Source organism: Oreochromis aureus, linkage group 11 (genome assembly GCF_013358895.1).
Source record: "Oreochromis aureus strain Israel breed Guangdong linkage group 11, ZZ_aureus, whole genome shotgun sequence".
Taxonomy (NCBI): Eukaryota; Metazoa; Chordata; class Actinopteri; order Cichliformes; family Cichlidae; genus Oreochromis; species Oreochromis aureus.
In genome coordinates, this window is record NC_052952.1 from 10,130,887 (window position 1) to 10,148,737 (window position 17,851).

General features: G+C 40.1%; 1 protein-coding gene across 8 annotated transcripts in view; it reads right to left on the minus strand.

The window, feature by feature from the left end:
• The window catches only part of LOC116322626 (RNA-binding motif, single-stranded-interacting protein 3), a 163,549-nt gene that overhangs the window by 79,996 nt on the left and 65,702 nt on the right, over nucleotides 1-17,851 (minus strand). For 5 of the 8 annotated variants that reach the window (XM_039619970.1, XM_039619967.1, XM_039619968.1 and 2 more), the window contains one exon: nucleotides 7,168-7,340. In XM_039619970.1, the coding sequence (XP_039475904.1) occupies nucleotides 7,168-7,340 (173 nt within the window). The remainder of the gene's footprint in view (nucleotides 1-7,167; nucleotides 7,341-17,851) is intronic. The other 3 variants (XM_039619971.1, XM_039619969.1, XM_039619973.1) reach the window with 1 other exon arrangement.

Sequence of the window (17,851 nt, forward strand, 5' to 3'; positions counted from 1 at the left end):
GAAAGGTCAGCACTTCCTTATCAATTACTTTCCATTGTGCCTAAAAAATAGTGAAATTTGTTCTGAAAAATATCTGGGGATGTAATTTTACTTCTACTTTAAATTCTCCAGGAAGCAAAAAAAGTGGTATAACCTACGGCCACACGTGTAACTTTCATTAGAAGAAATTAGATTATTTTCTCTATTTCCTGAGCACCAAATGGAGGGTTACACCTATTATTTTCATTGTCAATTATTCTGTTCTTTCTGTATTTTAACTGTATTTTAAAGTAAATTTGTATTGACAGGTTACAGGCTAGAAGTTTGAGTTAAATCCCTGAAAAGTCATGGTGAGCCAAAAGAAAATACATACCCTTCATCAATTCTATGGTTTCAGACAACCCTCAGATGAACACCACCACGAGGCTTATTACACAGAGTCCTTTAACAAAATACTTTGGAAAGAGAAACAAAAAAGATTTTCTGTATGACTGTTACAGTCTCTTCAGTTCATTGAGGTCTGTGGACATTTGTTTATGCACAGCTCTCTTAAGGTCCCACCAGAGAATTTCAGTCAGGATGAGGTCTGGACTGACTGGGCTATTGCAACATCTTGATTTTTTTCTTCGTTAACTGTTCTGTTGTAGATTTCCTACTATGCAGAGGATCATTGCCCTGTTGCATGAACTAATTTGGGCCAAGCTTTTGCTGTTAGAAAGACAGGTTCAGATTTCACCCTAGAATACTTTGGTATACAGAGGGCTTTATGGTTGACTGAATGACTGCAAGATGCCCAGGTCCTGTGGCTACAGAACAAGTCCAAATCATCACCCCTTCGCCACAGTGTTTGACAGTTGGTATGAGGTTTTTGTGCTGATTTGCCACAGATCTCTATATTGGTCTTGCTTGTCCAAAGGACAGAAGTCTTGTTCCAGCAATCTTGTGGATTCTTCAGATGCAACTTTACAAATCTAAGCTGTCATTTTCTTTTTAGGGAGAAGAGGCTCTTTCTTGGAAAAACTTTCACACAAGTTCAGGCTTTTTCCTAATTGTATTGTAACAAATTTTAGCACTTAACACACTAACTGAGGCCTGTGGAGTCTGAGATGTAGCTCTTAGTTGGGCTTTTTTGGGCAGGGGAGTTGCCATTTCTCTGACCATTGCACTGTCTGACCTCGCAGTGAATTTAATGGGAAATCCACTCGTGGGAACTGGCAATTGTTCTGAATGTTTTCCACTTGTGAATAATCTCTCACTGCAGAATGATGAACTTCAAAATGTTTGAAAATGGTCTTGTAACCTTTCCCAGATTGATCGGCAACAACAATTGCTTCTCTCAAATCATTCCTGATGTGTTTCCTCCTTAACATTCGTGTTAACACACACCTGAATACCCCAGGCCAGCAAACTGCCAAAGCGTCTGCTTTTATAAATGTCCTCACATGTAGTGATGTGCATTTTTAGCAGCACCTAGCTGCTACGTATCCTCTTAATTTGTCTTTTCTTTTTACCATGACTGTACAAAGGGAATAATTTATAATATTGTAGTATACTAACAACTGATGTTGAGTTTTCAGCTACTCTCCAGTCGTCCAGAGGTACCTCCGTATCCACATCATGTTTTTGTATCATGGGGTATATATAAAGTCAACAGACATTGCTAGCTAACCTAAAATCTGTTTTCTTTGGCTTCATAGAAATGCTACAAAGCTGAATAACACTGTGCTAAGCCAGAGAAGAATGTCTTTCTGTAGCATCAGTCTGGGTTAGTTTGGTGGGGGGTAGAGCTGACATACCGACTTTTAGAATGACAGTCTTTCAAGGATGAGCCATGTGTCCTCCTCAACACATGGAAACTCCTCCGAATCCTTGCCAAGACCACTGAAATTGACAGCATTTTCTAGACTGCCGAGATTTAAGGAGGGATGTCGATACGAAACTCGGCGCACCCCGTTTTGGCAGGCTTGACAAAATCTGTGTGCAACCCTGTCTGTGTGTGTCTGTGTGTGAGTGAAGTGTTAATGACAGTCCTCAGAGGGCCCTCACAGCATCAGATCTGTGTTTTCATTCCCTTGTGGAACACAGTCAGCCTATGGATGCTCACCGTTTGATGTCTTCTGAACCACAGTTCCCACCCACACTAACGTGCGCATGAACACACACGGGCATCATTTCTGCATCTCTCCAGGATATCTAAGAGTGTTTATATACATTATGTATATGTACGCGTCCTGTGTGTTTGCAAATTGTGCGAGTTCTGTCAGAACTTGTGCGTGTGTCTGCATGTGTGCATGCATTAGTGTACGTGCAGGTTGGTCTCTGTGTGTGGTAGCTCCTAATTGGGGATCCGATACAGCTGTCTTGTCTCTCGCATTTCCCTCATTTTCCTCCCTCTCTGCCAGTTAGACTCACACAGACAAACACAGAGGGAGGACCGAGAGTGCAATGCTTCAGAAGTCTTCAAATCCATTCCCCATATGTAGTTTAACATCTTTAGGCACTATGAAGAAATAAAGTCTTGGACCGTTTCCATGATGAAAAGCCAATGTGCTGTGAGTTTAGACGATGGCTTAATGTCACTGAAGTTTGTCTGCCAAAAGAGCTTTCCATGAAGTTTAAATCATAAGCTCCCAGGCTCTCCAGTTAGGTGGCACATTCAGGAGTTGGCATTATAGCAGAAAAGTAATTTGTGTCCATGACAGAGTAAACAGCCACTAGTATAAACAACAAAAAAGAGCTGTCTTTTATCAACTTTTTTTTTGTTTGCTTTTATTAGATAATGCGGTGTGGTGATCTATGTCAGACCAAACTCTAATCTGAGTTAAAAATAGTTTCATCTCCACTTCATCCTAACCACAGTGCTTCAGATCAGACAGTTCAATATTTCATTTAGGATCTTACAAGCAGAGAGTCATTTTTAACATTTAAATAATTTCTATAAGAATTTAAGGCCTTGAGAGCATCAGATCCAACATTATTTGCCCAAAAAGAAGAAAAAGTCATCCAACAGACTTCTTTTGTCTTGAATAAAGCACTACGAGTTGTTCTGTGGTGCCATTAAGTGGTTAAGAAAAAAAAGCCAGACTGCACAATAGCCTGGAAAAGGAATATAGTCGTTTTTAATAACAATATATTGCTGCTTTGACACATCAATATGGAGGCTCAGCAAAAGAGCAGAAGATCTTACTGGACCAATACTGGTGCATGATATATGTAATACAGCTGGTTATTAGTCATGCATTTTTTTTTTTTTTTTTTTTTAACAGTTGCTTTGGTTTAATTCTTGAAATAAAAAAATGAAAACCTTCAAAATATAAGGAGCTGTTTCAATTCTTTGTGAGCATCTGCAAACATTTTAAGTAGAGCCTGATTAATTTATCTGTAGACTGGTAGCTGAGATTTGCCGATGTACCACAAGAAGCACTTCCTCTTCCAGCTGCTACCTCTAAGGCAGGGGTGGGGAACCCAAGGGCCGGTGTCCTGCAGGTTTTAGATCTCACCCTGGGTCAACACACCTGAATCAAATGATTAGTTCATTACCAGGCCTCTGGAGAACTTCAAGACATGTTGAGGAGGTAATTTAGCCATTTAAATCAGCTGCGTTGGATCAAGGACACATCTAAAACCTGCAGGACACCGGCCCTTGAAGCCTGGAGTTCCCTCATCCCTGCTCTTAGGGATGGAACAGTGGATCATTTGCCTCCATCACCCGCTGTCCCAAGCATCCTCCTCTGTCATAAAAACCCCCTGCATATCATTTTTCACTAAAGCCATGAACTTTCTGTGGTCTCTCTTTTCCTCCAGCATTGCAGCTTCACAAGCACCCTTTGTCAAATAAATCCACTATCACTTCTCTAGCCTGCACATGTCCCATGTTCATCTCAGGCTTGCCTCTCTAACTTTATCTCCAAAGCTTTCAACCCGAGTTGTCCCTCTGATATGCTCATTTCTATGTCTATCATTTCTGTGTCGATACCTTGTCCATCCCAGTCACTCCCAGTGAAAATCTTGGAGTCAGCTCTGCCATCTCTAGTTCTGTCTCCTGCCTTTAATTTTTTTTTACATTTACAACTGATCATGTTTTAAAATCGGATAAATAGCAAACAGCAGAAACACCCTTTGAAAAAAATGTTATAAGTGTTGACTCCAACTTCCCTGTTGGCAACACATGTTTGGAACTCTACAAACACAACCAGCTGCTTCAAGCAGGGTCAGGCAGGGTGTAGAGTAGTAAATGAATAATTAGGCATAGTGTTACATGTGTTCTGTGTATCTGAAAAGGAAAAAAGACAAGAAAAAAGGGCCAATATATCAGAATAGTAGATATTGAAATAGATAAATTGAATTCTACATTTAACAAGGAGACAATAAAAAGAAGCCAATATAGGGGAACTCTGATCTCTTTCCAGATGCTGGTAGTACTCTCAGAGTTTGGATTAATTGTCACTTTCCAGGGAATTTTTAGAACAACGTGATAATACAGATATCAAGTATAAGTATAGGTCTTAAAATCCTATTTTCCTCAGGCTCTAGTTTAAACACATTAAAAAAAAAATGACTAGGTACAGGTGTTTACAATATGGTTACAGTTTGAACAATATGGTTCCCATAAAAGATTTCTCTAGCAGCTGAACATTTTTACTCCATAAGTTTTACTCTAATGTATTGAGTAATATCATGGAAACCAAAAATTAAGATGGAAACTCTGAAATGTGTGGACAGAAAGATATTTGTAAGGTTTAAGTTTCATATCCACCAACCACAACAGGAAGCACTTTTTTTTAAGATCATCATCAGCCACACTGCAGGTTTTAACCACAGATTAAGTTATAGATCGATATGCAGACAGACAGCTGGGAATCAAGCGTGAGAGAGAGACAGAAAGACAACAGGGGGAAGTGAAAGCAAGTGAGTGAGAGAGGGAGAAATTGCCCTTGTGCTCCACTTTATATTCCGCTCACGTTCTGCTCTGTCCCCAGACGTTAAAAGTGTGTCCATAGTTTTGGCGACCGGGGGAGTGATTGGAAATGTCAGCTGACAACAGCACTTTTCACTGACACTCTGAGAACTGGCACGGAGACAGAGAGAGAGAGAGGGGAAACAGGGGTGAGGGAGTGAGGGAAGGGCGGACAGGGAGGAAAGGATGGAAGGAGGAAATGAAGAGGATGAAAGAATGGCAAGGGTGTGTGTGATGCTGATGGGAGGTTTGGTACAAACAAAAAAGCCATGGTTGGCCACCAATTATGGATAACACTGAATTAAAAGGATGTTCATGTCTGTATGTGTGCATCAGTGTAAGTACTGTCCCTCCTGTTATTAACTGCAACTGTGCATGAAAGAACGACCTGTTTGTGTGCGCATGCGTGCATATCATGTAAGTGACTGACAGGAAACTGCCACTCAATTTCCAAAAGCTGGAGCAAGTTAGAAACCCAACACTATGATGCTGCCCAACAGCACACGCACCCCTCCCCTCCTCCATGACCTTTCCTAAATGTTACTGGCCACTTGGCACACTGACTGGGCCTCTAATGAAACTTTTATTGGCCCCCATTTTTCACCCCGTTTCTCCAGAACTGCCTCCAGGGCTGAGCTGAAATACGACAGGCTTGAACTGCAGCTGACACACAGAAAGGAAAGATACAGTGTGTGCATATGTGAACGTGTCTTCGCATTTTATTTTTTATCCGTCTTCTCTGTTTCACAAAATCTATACAATCAAATTGATTTTGAGAATATTTAAAGCCCATAGCTTCAAGACAAGCAATCACTATAATTATTAACATACAAGTCACTAATTACATTTGATATTATCGACCCACATAAGCTAAAAGGCAAATAAGAAAAGCAGGTTTAAATTGTTTGCATTACAAAATTTAAATGGTACTAGTATAGAGCTTTTTACTGTAACCCTCCACCAAATCACACACTCAGTCAGCGCATTTTTCCCCCTATACCTAAGCACCTTGTCTAACATTCACACACACATCCTCACTCTGACGGATCTATCAGAGGCAACTTGGGGTTCAGTACCTCACCCAAGGATACCTGGAGCGAGGGAGCGAACCACCGACTTCCCAATTTGTAGACAACCCACTCTACCACCTGAGCCACATTTGGGATATGTAGGGATTAAATGCAAAGGTCCAACTTTTAACACAAAGAAACAATAGAAAGGGACAAAGCTAGATATTGAAGTTAACAGAGTATGGCCCTATTACCTGTCAAGTGTTTCTACTCTTGCAGCTTAAGTAACTGTACTTAGTGATTAATCAGGAAAAAGTACACTACAGTATTATCACAGCCGCTGTTGTGTAGTATTATTCTAATTACAGATAAATTGATATTTTTTAAATTTCTATAATCATTTGCTTTTAACAAATGTGACAGGATCTCCTTAAAAGAAGAAAAGAAGCTTAGAAAAACAAAATCATGCTGAAAAGTTACTGTTTTTACAAAACAGTAATTCTATGTATATTTCTGAACCTAGTCTAAATCTGATTAGGTACTATGATGAGAACCCTGATCTAAAATCTGATCAGGAAACAGCTGCCTAATGGGTTAAAATAAACACTGGGATCAGAGTTTGCTCAGACGTAACAAAGCTTCTAAAAATGAAAATATGCCTTCATCAGTTCCAATGGCAATCTTCTAAATCACTCTAGATATAGCCATTACTAAAATATTCAGATGTTTATCAAATATAGCTGCTGTATTATACTGCTCAAGTCATCAAATTTTAGATTGAACTGGTAATTTGATGCAATTACATTTCACACAGCTCATTTATATTACTATTAACATGGAATGTGGACTGATCCATCATATTGTCATCCATGTGAGAAGTAAATCTTTGTGTGACTGAGGAGTTTCAAACCTCCACCGATGGACAGGAGGATTATTTATCTATCCTTGTGTGCGTAGATGACGCAGGGCAGAAAGGAGCGGATGGGCTAGGCCCAGCTGGGTTGTGTTTTTTCCTCTGAGGAAGCAGAGAGGAGGAACACAGGGGTCAAGAGCAAACTGTTGATACCCATTATAAGCTCCTGTCACACTCACGCAACACTAATTACCACAAGCTGAACTAAACTGAACTGAGCGGGAATGAACTGAACTCAGCTGTACTGAGCACGTTTAATGCATCTGCAGAGTGAAGGCAGGGACAGAGAAGGAGGAAATAGAACTCACGGCTGGCAGAGTTTGATGAGGTCCTGGTCGGTGGTAGCAGGCGGCAGGCCTCTGATGTACAGGTTGGTCTTACTAAGTTGCTCCACTAGCCCTCCTCCCTGACCTCCACCTCCTCCTCCTGTGTTGCCAGGGCTGGGTGGAGCCATGGGTGGAGGGGGAGGGGCATAGGACTGCTGCAACGACAGAAAAACATGCAGAAAGGCAAACGTCACATTAGGTCTTTATTGTTATTTTTGGTGTCACATGAATCATGTATTTGATAACACCACAAAAAAAGTACTTCACTCCAGATTCCGCTCCTCAGCTTTAGCCCCCCCTAAATTCCATCTACCAATCTCACATCCACATCTTTTCCTGTCCCAATTATCTCTTGATTCTAGAGGAAGTACATAAAATTAGAAAAGCAGGAGATCTGAAATTATGCCTTGATGTTCATGGTACCCAACCACTGGAGCTTGCCCGAATAACAATAGCATGCTGTGCTGAATCTTCGCATCAGGTTCTGCACTTAATGACAAGGCAGTAGGGACTTCCTTTCAGCGCTGACTGGAGTGTAAAGCTGCAGTGCCTTCTACATTGATTTAGATAAGGAAATGTTTCAAACCATCGATCATTTTCATGAAAAGCAGGTTTGTTTATGTGTATGTGTACAAATCAGCAAACATTAAAAGCAGCACAAATTGCTTTCTGGTTGTTTAACCTTAGTTACAATGCAAGCAAATGTAGACCAGAAAAGTGAAAGATATTCAAAACACATTTCTTGTAATGCAAATAAGTATCAAGCCACTGTCAGGCATTTCTAAGAAAGTCTTAAAGCAAACACCGCTATAATTTGTATTAATAAATTTATGCCATGGGTGAACCGAGCAGGCTGTACAGCATTTAAATCAAGCAAGGCCCTTTTATCACCTTTAACTTACTCAAACATTTCCTATTGGCCTCCACTGTCCAATTACACAGCTCAATACTGACTAAATGGCTTAATAAGATGACCATTTCTGGCAGGGAGAAGAGCAGTGCAAGGATTAATGAGTGCCTGGCACTGAAGGCACACCCACCCCTGCCTGCCCGCTGCCTTAGGCAAACTATTAGGTTAAGTTTGGAGGAAGCAAACGAGCTTGATGGTTCATATGACAGCAGCATTCAAAACACTCCGTCTGCTGCCTTGGAGGAAAACAGCTACACTGCAAAGATGTGTAGTCCCAGCGTTGGTTCCGCTGTTGGAAAGTGGATAGAACAAGTTCAAGAAGCTGCTGCAGCTTGACATGATCACAGCGCAGCAGCACTGTGTGCTGTAATGGCGAGAGAATGAGAGACGGGGAGAGAAAGGATAGAGACAGGTAAGGAAAGGAAGCGTGTACATACTTAAGGAGAATCCTGTATTTGGAGTTGTGTGTGAATATATATGCACAATTGCAAGGAAGCTTGTGGGAGCTTGTGTGTGCGTGCACGAGTGTGAGCCGGTGTTTGTGATAATGACAGGCTGTCACCACAGAGCAATGTGGAGCCTGAGCCAGCTCTGATATTAATCCATTACCTGTATTTTCTCTCAGCTGGTGCACAAATCCTAACACACACTCAGACGCATGCTAGCAGCTCAGACAGACAGCGCTAACAGGATTCAACACATGTATGGAAGACACGCAGGAGTAAAAGGAGAAGGCGCTTATGTCATTTACAGGCCAGCACCTCACACCAGCCGCCAACAACGAGCCTGTGCACTTCAGCTCAAACACAAACAAAGTGCAGAGGTGAAAGAGAGGCTATGCTGGGTAATACTTCAGTTTAACAGCTGGGACAAATAATACTCTGCATTACCAGTGTCTCTCACATTTGCAGTTTGATGTTTTTTCCTGAACTTCAAATTAGGGCTGTGCCATACATTTTTCGCAATAACACCGACACGAATTTTTACATGATAATGTCGAAAAGATGTCATATCCTTGCTGTAGCAATGCCACACATTTACATTTACCAGTGCAATGAATGAAACAATCCCAGGCATATCTGAGAGAAAGAATCATTTTTAGCTACTAAAAAGGAAGCCATTTCAATCCCCTCCAAAGCAGCACACTACTTTGCAAAATATGCAAGAAAATTGTTCCTGGTAACGCAGGAACAACAAACGAGTTTCACCATTTGAGGGAAAAACACATTGAGTACAACAAGGCTACATTGGAGTCGATACTGATGTGCGACCCAAATGTTAAAAAAAATGACCCAACCAAGCAAGCTGAACTCCAAATGACATGATGGGCAAACAGTGAATGCAAATTACTGACACTGTTAAATGTTGAAAAAGCAGAACTTTAAACAGCTTCCCAGGTATAAAGTATTTTTCAGTTTTACTATGTGAAAATATTGAGCAGGTTCCTGAAGAGTTTATTGTTCAGCTAAAGTAGCTGGGCTACTTTTGCTCATGCTGTGTCACCCCTGTTGAATTAGAATGCTGCTGCTACCGGTCCTCATTTCATTAGTATCACACTTTGAATTAGGTAGTGTGTCATCAATGACAATAACTCACAGGAAGACGATGGAAAATGCCCTTCATTTACTTACTGCTGCTCTCACGCTCCAAACATAAAGATAAGATAAGATAAGATAAGATGACCTTTATTAGTCCCACAGGTGGGAAATTTGTTTTGTTACAGCAAAAGTGCAAAGTTATGTAGCAGAAATTAGAAAACACTGGAATGCAATAAAATACAATAAAATAAAATAAAATAAAATACTATATACAATAGAATAAAATAGAATAGAATAATATATACAATAGAATAAAATAGAAATACAAATACTATATACAACTGAGTAGGAAAATACAGAAACAACTTCGTCAGAAGAAGAATTGCACGTATAGCAGTCACCATTCACCATTTTTTCTACACCATCGGCATCGTTTTTGAAATATCGCGTTATACACTTTGAGTCTACATCTCCAGCCTCTACTCCTAAAGCAGCATTCACTGAGAAAAATATTGATACTGGCTCAACAACTTCGTATCAGTCACTTCAAACACAAAAAACAGAACTATATATTCCACTAAAATGTGCTAAATATAATCAATTCCTTAATTAGTATATCTGGTTGACAGGATATAATTGCCTTTATATTTTTGAGTCGTAGACAAACGGTTTCACAATTTCAAACTTTTTAAAATTATGACTAAGAAATTATGGTCATTTTACACCATTTTTGACAAACAAAAATAAACAATGATTAGAATAAACAATTCACGTGAGGTCTGTCATAAGTGTGCTTTCTCAGGACGTTTTATAAAAGTTTATTGTATAATGTGTCACTGTTAGAAGAAAGAAAAGCATATCTTTTTTTCCTATGTGGTGTCTGCAATCATCATATTGGAAACCTCACCGCCTCAAAGCCTGAACTGTGCCGCGGACCGACTCGATATGAGCCTTTCAACAATGGGTTTGTTTACCAACCTCCTCGGAAAGATAACACGGACACATGGTTGATGGGGAGTGTCAGACACATAAAAGACACCGGGCTGAAATCTTAAGGAGAAATATCACAGGGGTAAAAGCTATACACGCTTAAGATAACACACTGCACACCACTGCATGGTAAACACAATATAAGCTCATGAAGCAAACCCGACTGTTAGACTATTAACAAACATGCACACAGTTAGCCTTATCTTTGTACATTCATTTCATTACACTGTGATCTGGAGCAGAAAGAGTCTTTCTTCACTCCAGTACACAGATGTCCAGGTATGCACAAATGTACAAAACCTCTCCCCTTCCCCTCGTGTTGCTGACACAACACACACACACAAACCTGATCAAAGGCCTTGCCCAGGGAACCTCTTTCAGCCAATTTGTGCAGCTGTCAGGGTTGGGCTGATAGTGAGCTGTGTATGTAATGTGTCAGAGACTGTGATAGGGAAATCCTTTGAAACATTAAAATCGTTCCGTCTCCCACTCTCTCTAGCATTCACACTTCCTCCTCTCCTCTCTCCCTCTCTCACTGTCAAACTCAACTCCACCATCGCTCCGTCTCTTGCTCTTATCATCTCCATCCTTCCCCTTTCCCATATGCTTGCTCTATATTTCTACCTCTGTGCTTCCCTCCCTCCTTGCTTTCATCCAGTTTCTCTCTTTTAAGGATTAGTCTGCAGTTGCTGTGTGTGGACTGAAGGCTGCCTCTCAGCTGGTATTGTTGACACACTTAGTACAGTGGAGCAGTTCTCACACTGGGAAAAAGGCTCAGAGGCAGTGACACAAACTGTCACACAAGGCAAACAGTCACTGGGATTTTTGCAGATTTCATGCACAACTGAGTCCTGAAACACAAACGTGCCGCGAAATATTACTTTGGTGTGACGCACATGCATGCTGCTGACTACCTGGTGATGTACATTTCAGAGCAAAAGCAGAGGAATTATTATGAAGTAGTTACTTTTTTCAAGACACTGACCGTCCATCGGAGGTCCAAAACTTATGAGGACATAAGTTTTGAACTTAATTGTATTTTACCTGAAAGTAATAAAATGACAGATTTCTGTAATTTTTAAGTCCCAAAGAGTCATGGTGACAGATCTCTTTAATTTACTATAGTGCCATTTCTTTATCATGTAGGAAAACAGACATCGAAGTGGGCTGTATGTGGCCCACAATGGAAAATGAGTCTGGCATCCCTGACCTCCTTATGTGCAGGAGATCCAGCTCTGTCATGTACCTGCTGAGATCAACCCCACTTTCAGCTCTGTTACTCTATTGCTTTCTACTGCGGACTTCAAGAATAAAGTTCTGTATCATTTACATTTTTAATGCACTTTAGACTCGCGTTGTCCATATTTGCATGGTTTTATTGAACACATTTGCTTGCTTTGTGAAGATGCAGGAGTATGATTACTATTTGTGTGCCTAACTGTCTCACAGTACATGTGCTAGCATTGATCTTTATTTATGCTCATCATGGTAATGATATTTCACGCTAGTCCTTGCATCTAGCAAATAAATAGATAAAAAGCAAATGAGATCAACTTTAACAATAAAAATTTGTTGCATTTTTTTTTTTTTTTTTTTAAAGTGTGATGTGAAGATGCCTCAATCAACCGCATCAAGGTTGAATTTTACTCAAGAAAAAAAAGATCCAGGAATATTTACTTGCTCCAGCTACTGAACTCTGGTCATGGCAGTAATTCCTGCAAAATAACTTATTTCATTGTACTCTGTAGACTTTTCCCATCCACCCACCCAAATCTGCCAATCTCCACTTCCCCTCTACTGTTTTGTTTTAGGAATAATTTAAACAGAATACATTAAACTCAACAGTTCTTTAACTTCTAAACAATGAATAGCTACTGAAAAGTCTTGTATGTGCAGATGTGTCTTTGTGATGGTCAAGCTTATCTCCAAACTTATCTGCAACAACATTAGGGGAAGGGGGGAAAAAACAAACTAAGTATAGATGTGGGTGAGGGTATTGCACAACATTGCATAGGGGTGAACTCTGGATGACATGAGGGAAGAAAGAAAAAAATAAGAAACTATAGAAGAGGAAAGGCTGATAAAGAGCGTTAAGTAAGAAAGGATAAGGGTAAAGCCAAAGATACATGCGACAAAGGAAAGAGGCGGACATGGGAGAGAGAGAGAGGGTTGTTCTGACCTCTTCTGATGCTTCCTGAAACAGAGGAAAGAATGCAGGCTATTTTTGGGTCCAGTTCTAAGATTCTCTCTTACTCACTGTGCCTCTAAACACAGCAGCGGAAGGGTTTAAGGAAGCGCTTATGAATACAGTACATCCGAATGGAAACATGGCACCCAATATACTGTCCTTGTTTTGATATTACACAAGCAGCTAAATTAAGCCTAGGCTAGTGCTTCTGTCAGTATGCCTGAAAAGACAACAAATCATCTTTTCAGGAATTCATAAATGTGACTTGATTGTCAAACTATTGTATCCAGGCTTTGTTTCCTTGGAAGATGTGACTTCAGGGTGCAGCCGAATATTAAAGCTCTACACAGACTGCTTTACATTGTTTTTAATGAAGGAAAAGAAAAATAGCACATTTACTGTAAGTTAGGGGAAGCGGAGAAGACTGCAGAGAGTTCAGTTAATGCTGTGCACAGGTATAAATAGTCTTCTTGGAGACAAGCCTAATGATATCCAATACAGGATACTTGCTTGTTTCCAAGTTTCAAGCTGAGGAATGTGTAGGCAAGAGGTATAGCCTAGCCTGTGATTAGTCTGGAGAGTAAACGATACGTCTGGATAAATCACACCGTAGGGTTATTTAATAAAACTTACTCAATGAGCAGCTGAGTTCCTAGAAAAAGAAGATCTGCAGTCCTTTGTCCTTACATGAGGCTCAATCTTAATTCAACAGATGGTCTACATGCTTTATTAAGGAGAAAATACGGAGTTAAACAGTCAAAGTGATAACTGGGGTCAGGATCAACACAGTACAAACAAGAAGCACTCCAAGAGCACAAACCCAAACCAAGGCAGCTCACCCTCTGGGCAGTATTTACTTTTAAGGGAATAGTATTATACTGTTATCTTTGTTCTACTAAAAGTACTTTAGGAAGTGCATAGTACAGTTAAAAAAAAACAAGTGCAAAGTGCAGGCTTTTGTTATTTGCCCTTTTGAAACCCATTTTAATCTACTCCATAAATTTTTGAAGACTATTTTATGATTTTTATTATTGGGGCTACAGGACATGTGTAGCATTTATTTTATTGTTTATTAAAATTATTTCCAATGTTTTATCATAAATATCAAATGCAAAAAGATTTTGATCACAAGTCTATTATACTGAAAATAAACTTATTCAAGAACAATGTAAATGTAACGTAAGTAAACTGTTGACTTTGTATGACAAAGTCATACTAAAATACTCAGAGTATCCCACACCAAAATGATCTTGTCAGTCTGTAAACCTATTGTCATTTTAAACAGCCCTATATAGCATTGTCATCACATGGACCTTCAGATCGAGGTTCAGAGATCCAGGCTGTGGCACCCATACACGTGCAGTATTGTGCCAATGTCTGTCATATCAGACCAACCATTATATTTTATAATTGTAATACTAAACCTAACCATACCCTTTGAGCTACCATAGCATGATTATTGTAATTGAAGGCTTCCTAAGTTCAAAGGCATGCTCAGGCCAAAATAACTGGTTATCATGTTTTACTAGGGTGTCTGCAAGTTTCATCAGACTACATCTAAGATCACTGTGAGGTCAGTCACACCGAAGAGTTTCACTTTAATTAAAACAGAACGTGAGCCAATCAAAACAGTCTGACCTATTTAACTTGCTGCCAAAGCAAACGTGCAACAGGAAACTGCAGCAAGGTGTTTAATATATAGACTGTTTGCTTAATATATAGATGCAGAATATTAGACTTAAAAATTATGCTAAAAAATTGCTCATATTTTCATGAAAATGTTTTCGTTGTCTAAATGATAAAAATCTCAAAACCTTGTTCATCTATCATTATATTTAATCTGCTGCCACTTCTTTTTTTAGCTTTTCCCTTTCTCCAGTCTCCTCAGCTACCACCTTCCCATATGAATCCTTCTCTACTTCTCTCAGCCTCCTTAGAAGATCAAGGTCGTCAAGGTTGCTTCCCAGTGGAACGGCATGTTCCAGCCTTTTACCTCTCCCTCTCTCGTTAACATCAGCAACAGCAGCATCAACAACACTTGGGCTGTCATAAACATGTTGCACAAACATCCCAGGAGGCATGCAGTTTGGACTTTGTGCTCACAGGCCTGGTGGGAGATAAAGAGATGATGGAGAGAGACTGTGGTAGGTTGCTGAACTCTGAGCGAATTCCTGCGGCTGTGTTTTTGAGAAGGTCATGGGGAGGGTAGTGGGTGGGTGGGTCGAGGAGGGGTGGTTCAGGCTATCTGTGCATATACAGGGAAGCTGTGACTGATTCAAACTTGTATTAGGCTGCCCGCTATTGTTCTGGAGACCAAGGCTGAGTCACCGTTTGTGTTTGGGGTTATGGGAAATGTTGAAAAACACAAACATGGGGCACTTCATCTAAATGCATTTGCATCTCAAGTCAGACAGCAATTCACTTGGAAAAAGGTAACCCTAAACACAGAGTAATGTGTAACTGTAACAATGGTGGCACAGTGGCTGACCAATTTCGCACCATTAAATTACAGCAAAGAAATCACAAAGTTGAAAGGCATCTTTGAGCCTTCCCAAGTGTTTTCTATTAAACAGCCAGCATCCCTGCTATTCTTTGTCAATTGTGCACCTTACCATTACCAGCTGTTAAGTAATACACCCAATTGGTGGCTAAGCAAAACATAGCATGTGAATATCAGTGTGGACGATGGACTTTTTTGACCTGCATCTGATGTTTTTGGGTTTTGTTTCTTTGACTGTAATCAGGTCTTAACATTTTTAGCTGCCCATCTTAACCCCATATTTATCAAGCTGTAGCCATAGCAACAAACCTGCCATCATAACCACACCTTATCATGTACACAGGCACATGAATTGTACATCAACAAGAATGCACTTGCACTGTAAATATGCTGGAAAGACATGCAATATGGCAGCTGTCTAAATAATGGAGTTATGCAACAGCGTATGCCTCAAAGAACAGAGGCTGGAACATTTTCCCAACCTGTGTGATCTTCTGCTGTATGTAACAGAAAATGGGTGCATACTGCTGTGACTGCTTAAAATGAAGGTAGTTTATGAATTCTGGGTGTCAGAACATCCAAAAAATATATCTGGCCAAGCTGGTGCTTCCAAAAGCGAACAAGGAATTTGTTGGTTGGTGGTTAATGGCTAGCATATAGTATGCTCAGATTTGGCAACACTGTCATTTTCCTTCAGTAGTTTTCATTTTAAGACAGGCAGGTACTGCATTTCCCACCAAATACATCCTGTAGGTGCGGTGCACACATTGGCTCAGATTCAAGTCCTTGATCAAGCCATATCCTTGCATATGTGCCATCTCTGCTGTCTGCTACAATCACAGCAACTTTCAAATCCAACTACAAAAAAGGTTGACCTTGTATGCTTTTTCTAAAGAAAACCCTTCCTGAGTGACACCCAAGAAAAACATTCCACTACATTATACTTCAAAACCCACCCAGATGATTTTATCTCCACCTCTCCGAGCACATTTCCCCTCCAAAAAAAAAAAAATCTCATTCTACATTCTTCCTTCTAAATTGCATGACCTCTAGCATACAAGTTACAAAAAGAGGAAAAAAAACATGCATATTGAAGAGGCGCATTGCACAAAGCTCTTTTATTATGTATATTTATGCAAATTCAACGTTAGTTTATTCAAGAAAGTCTCTCTCGCTCCTCTCATTGCCCCCTGGTCAGTGTTTCAATCCGGCAGTATGTATGAAAAGTGGTGGCAGACAGGGTTGGTGAATCATGAATGGTTTAAAACAGACTTCTACAAAAAGGAAAAAAGTGCAGAAGTTTCACTGATCTTCAATGACCCCCCTTGAAGTTTAAAATTAAGCAATATAAAATATTGCAGAGCTCCATCTGTAGGAGTACCTCTTTTTTGTCACCGCTAATAAACTCTGGATGTCTCCTGATAAGGTGAACTGTGTATTCCATCTGCAGCTTATCATCCTGCAGTGATTCTATCCGTCTTTATCTTATCGCCTACTTCTTGCATATTAATAACCTCATCCTGCCCCCCACCCCCCGTCCCTCACCTCTTCACTGTTCTTGTCAAACATTTTCCTTCAACATCTTTTTTCTTTCTTTTTTTTTTAATCTTTCCCTTTCAACTTTCTGCTCTCCATTCCTCAGTTTCCAACACCCTCTGCCCTGTCCCGTTTTCCTCATCCATCATCTCGTTCCCTTCCGTCTCATCTTTCTTCCTCATACCCACACTCTTCCTATCTGCTGCCCCCTCCCCTCCAGCACCATGCAGGAGATTAAAATATGAGGAAACAATCAAGCTCTGGCTCATTAGCATATGAACGGGAGGCCGACAGGCAACTGCAGACACGACGACTGAGCCCTGGAAATCCACCGCAGAGCTTTTTTTTTTTTTTTTTTTTTTAATCCCAGGAATGACTTTTTACCGTATTTTGTTGAATGAGACAGAACAATCCTCTGCCAGTCTTTTCAGGCAGTCAAATTACCATCAGAATAAGAGGGCATAAGAATAAGACAGAATGCTTATATAGCGTCAGGTCAAAGAATGGAGACTATAGAATAAGTGTGCAGACAGAATAATGTCTCTCCACAGCAACAATGAGAAGCTGAAAAGATAGGATTTGGTGCAGGCCTGTGTTTGTGTGTATCTGCATGCATCTCAGTGTACAGACTGGTGTGTGTTGGGTTCATCATCTTACAACAATAAGAAATAGTGCAATAAGAATTATCGTCCAGTAATTCCCCAACATACAAGCGTGTCTAGGCTTGGGTGTTGGAGGTGGTCTACTCTCATTAGTGAATCAATTAAAATGCCAAATGCAGCAACATCAGAGGTGGGGACATACAGTACATCGAAAAATGCAAGGCAACAGAATAGTAACTTGTTACATTATTAAAGCAAAAAAAAAATTTTTTAAAAAGGTATGTGCGCATATTCAAGACTGTACAGATCTGTGAAAAAGGTGGATTTTATAACGAAAAGGTTTAGATTCACTAGCCCAAATTGCTTAAATTAAGTTAAAACAGACATTCCAATTTACTGCAT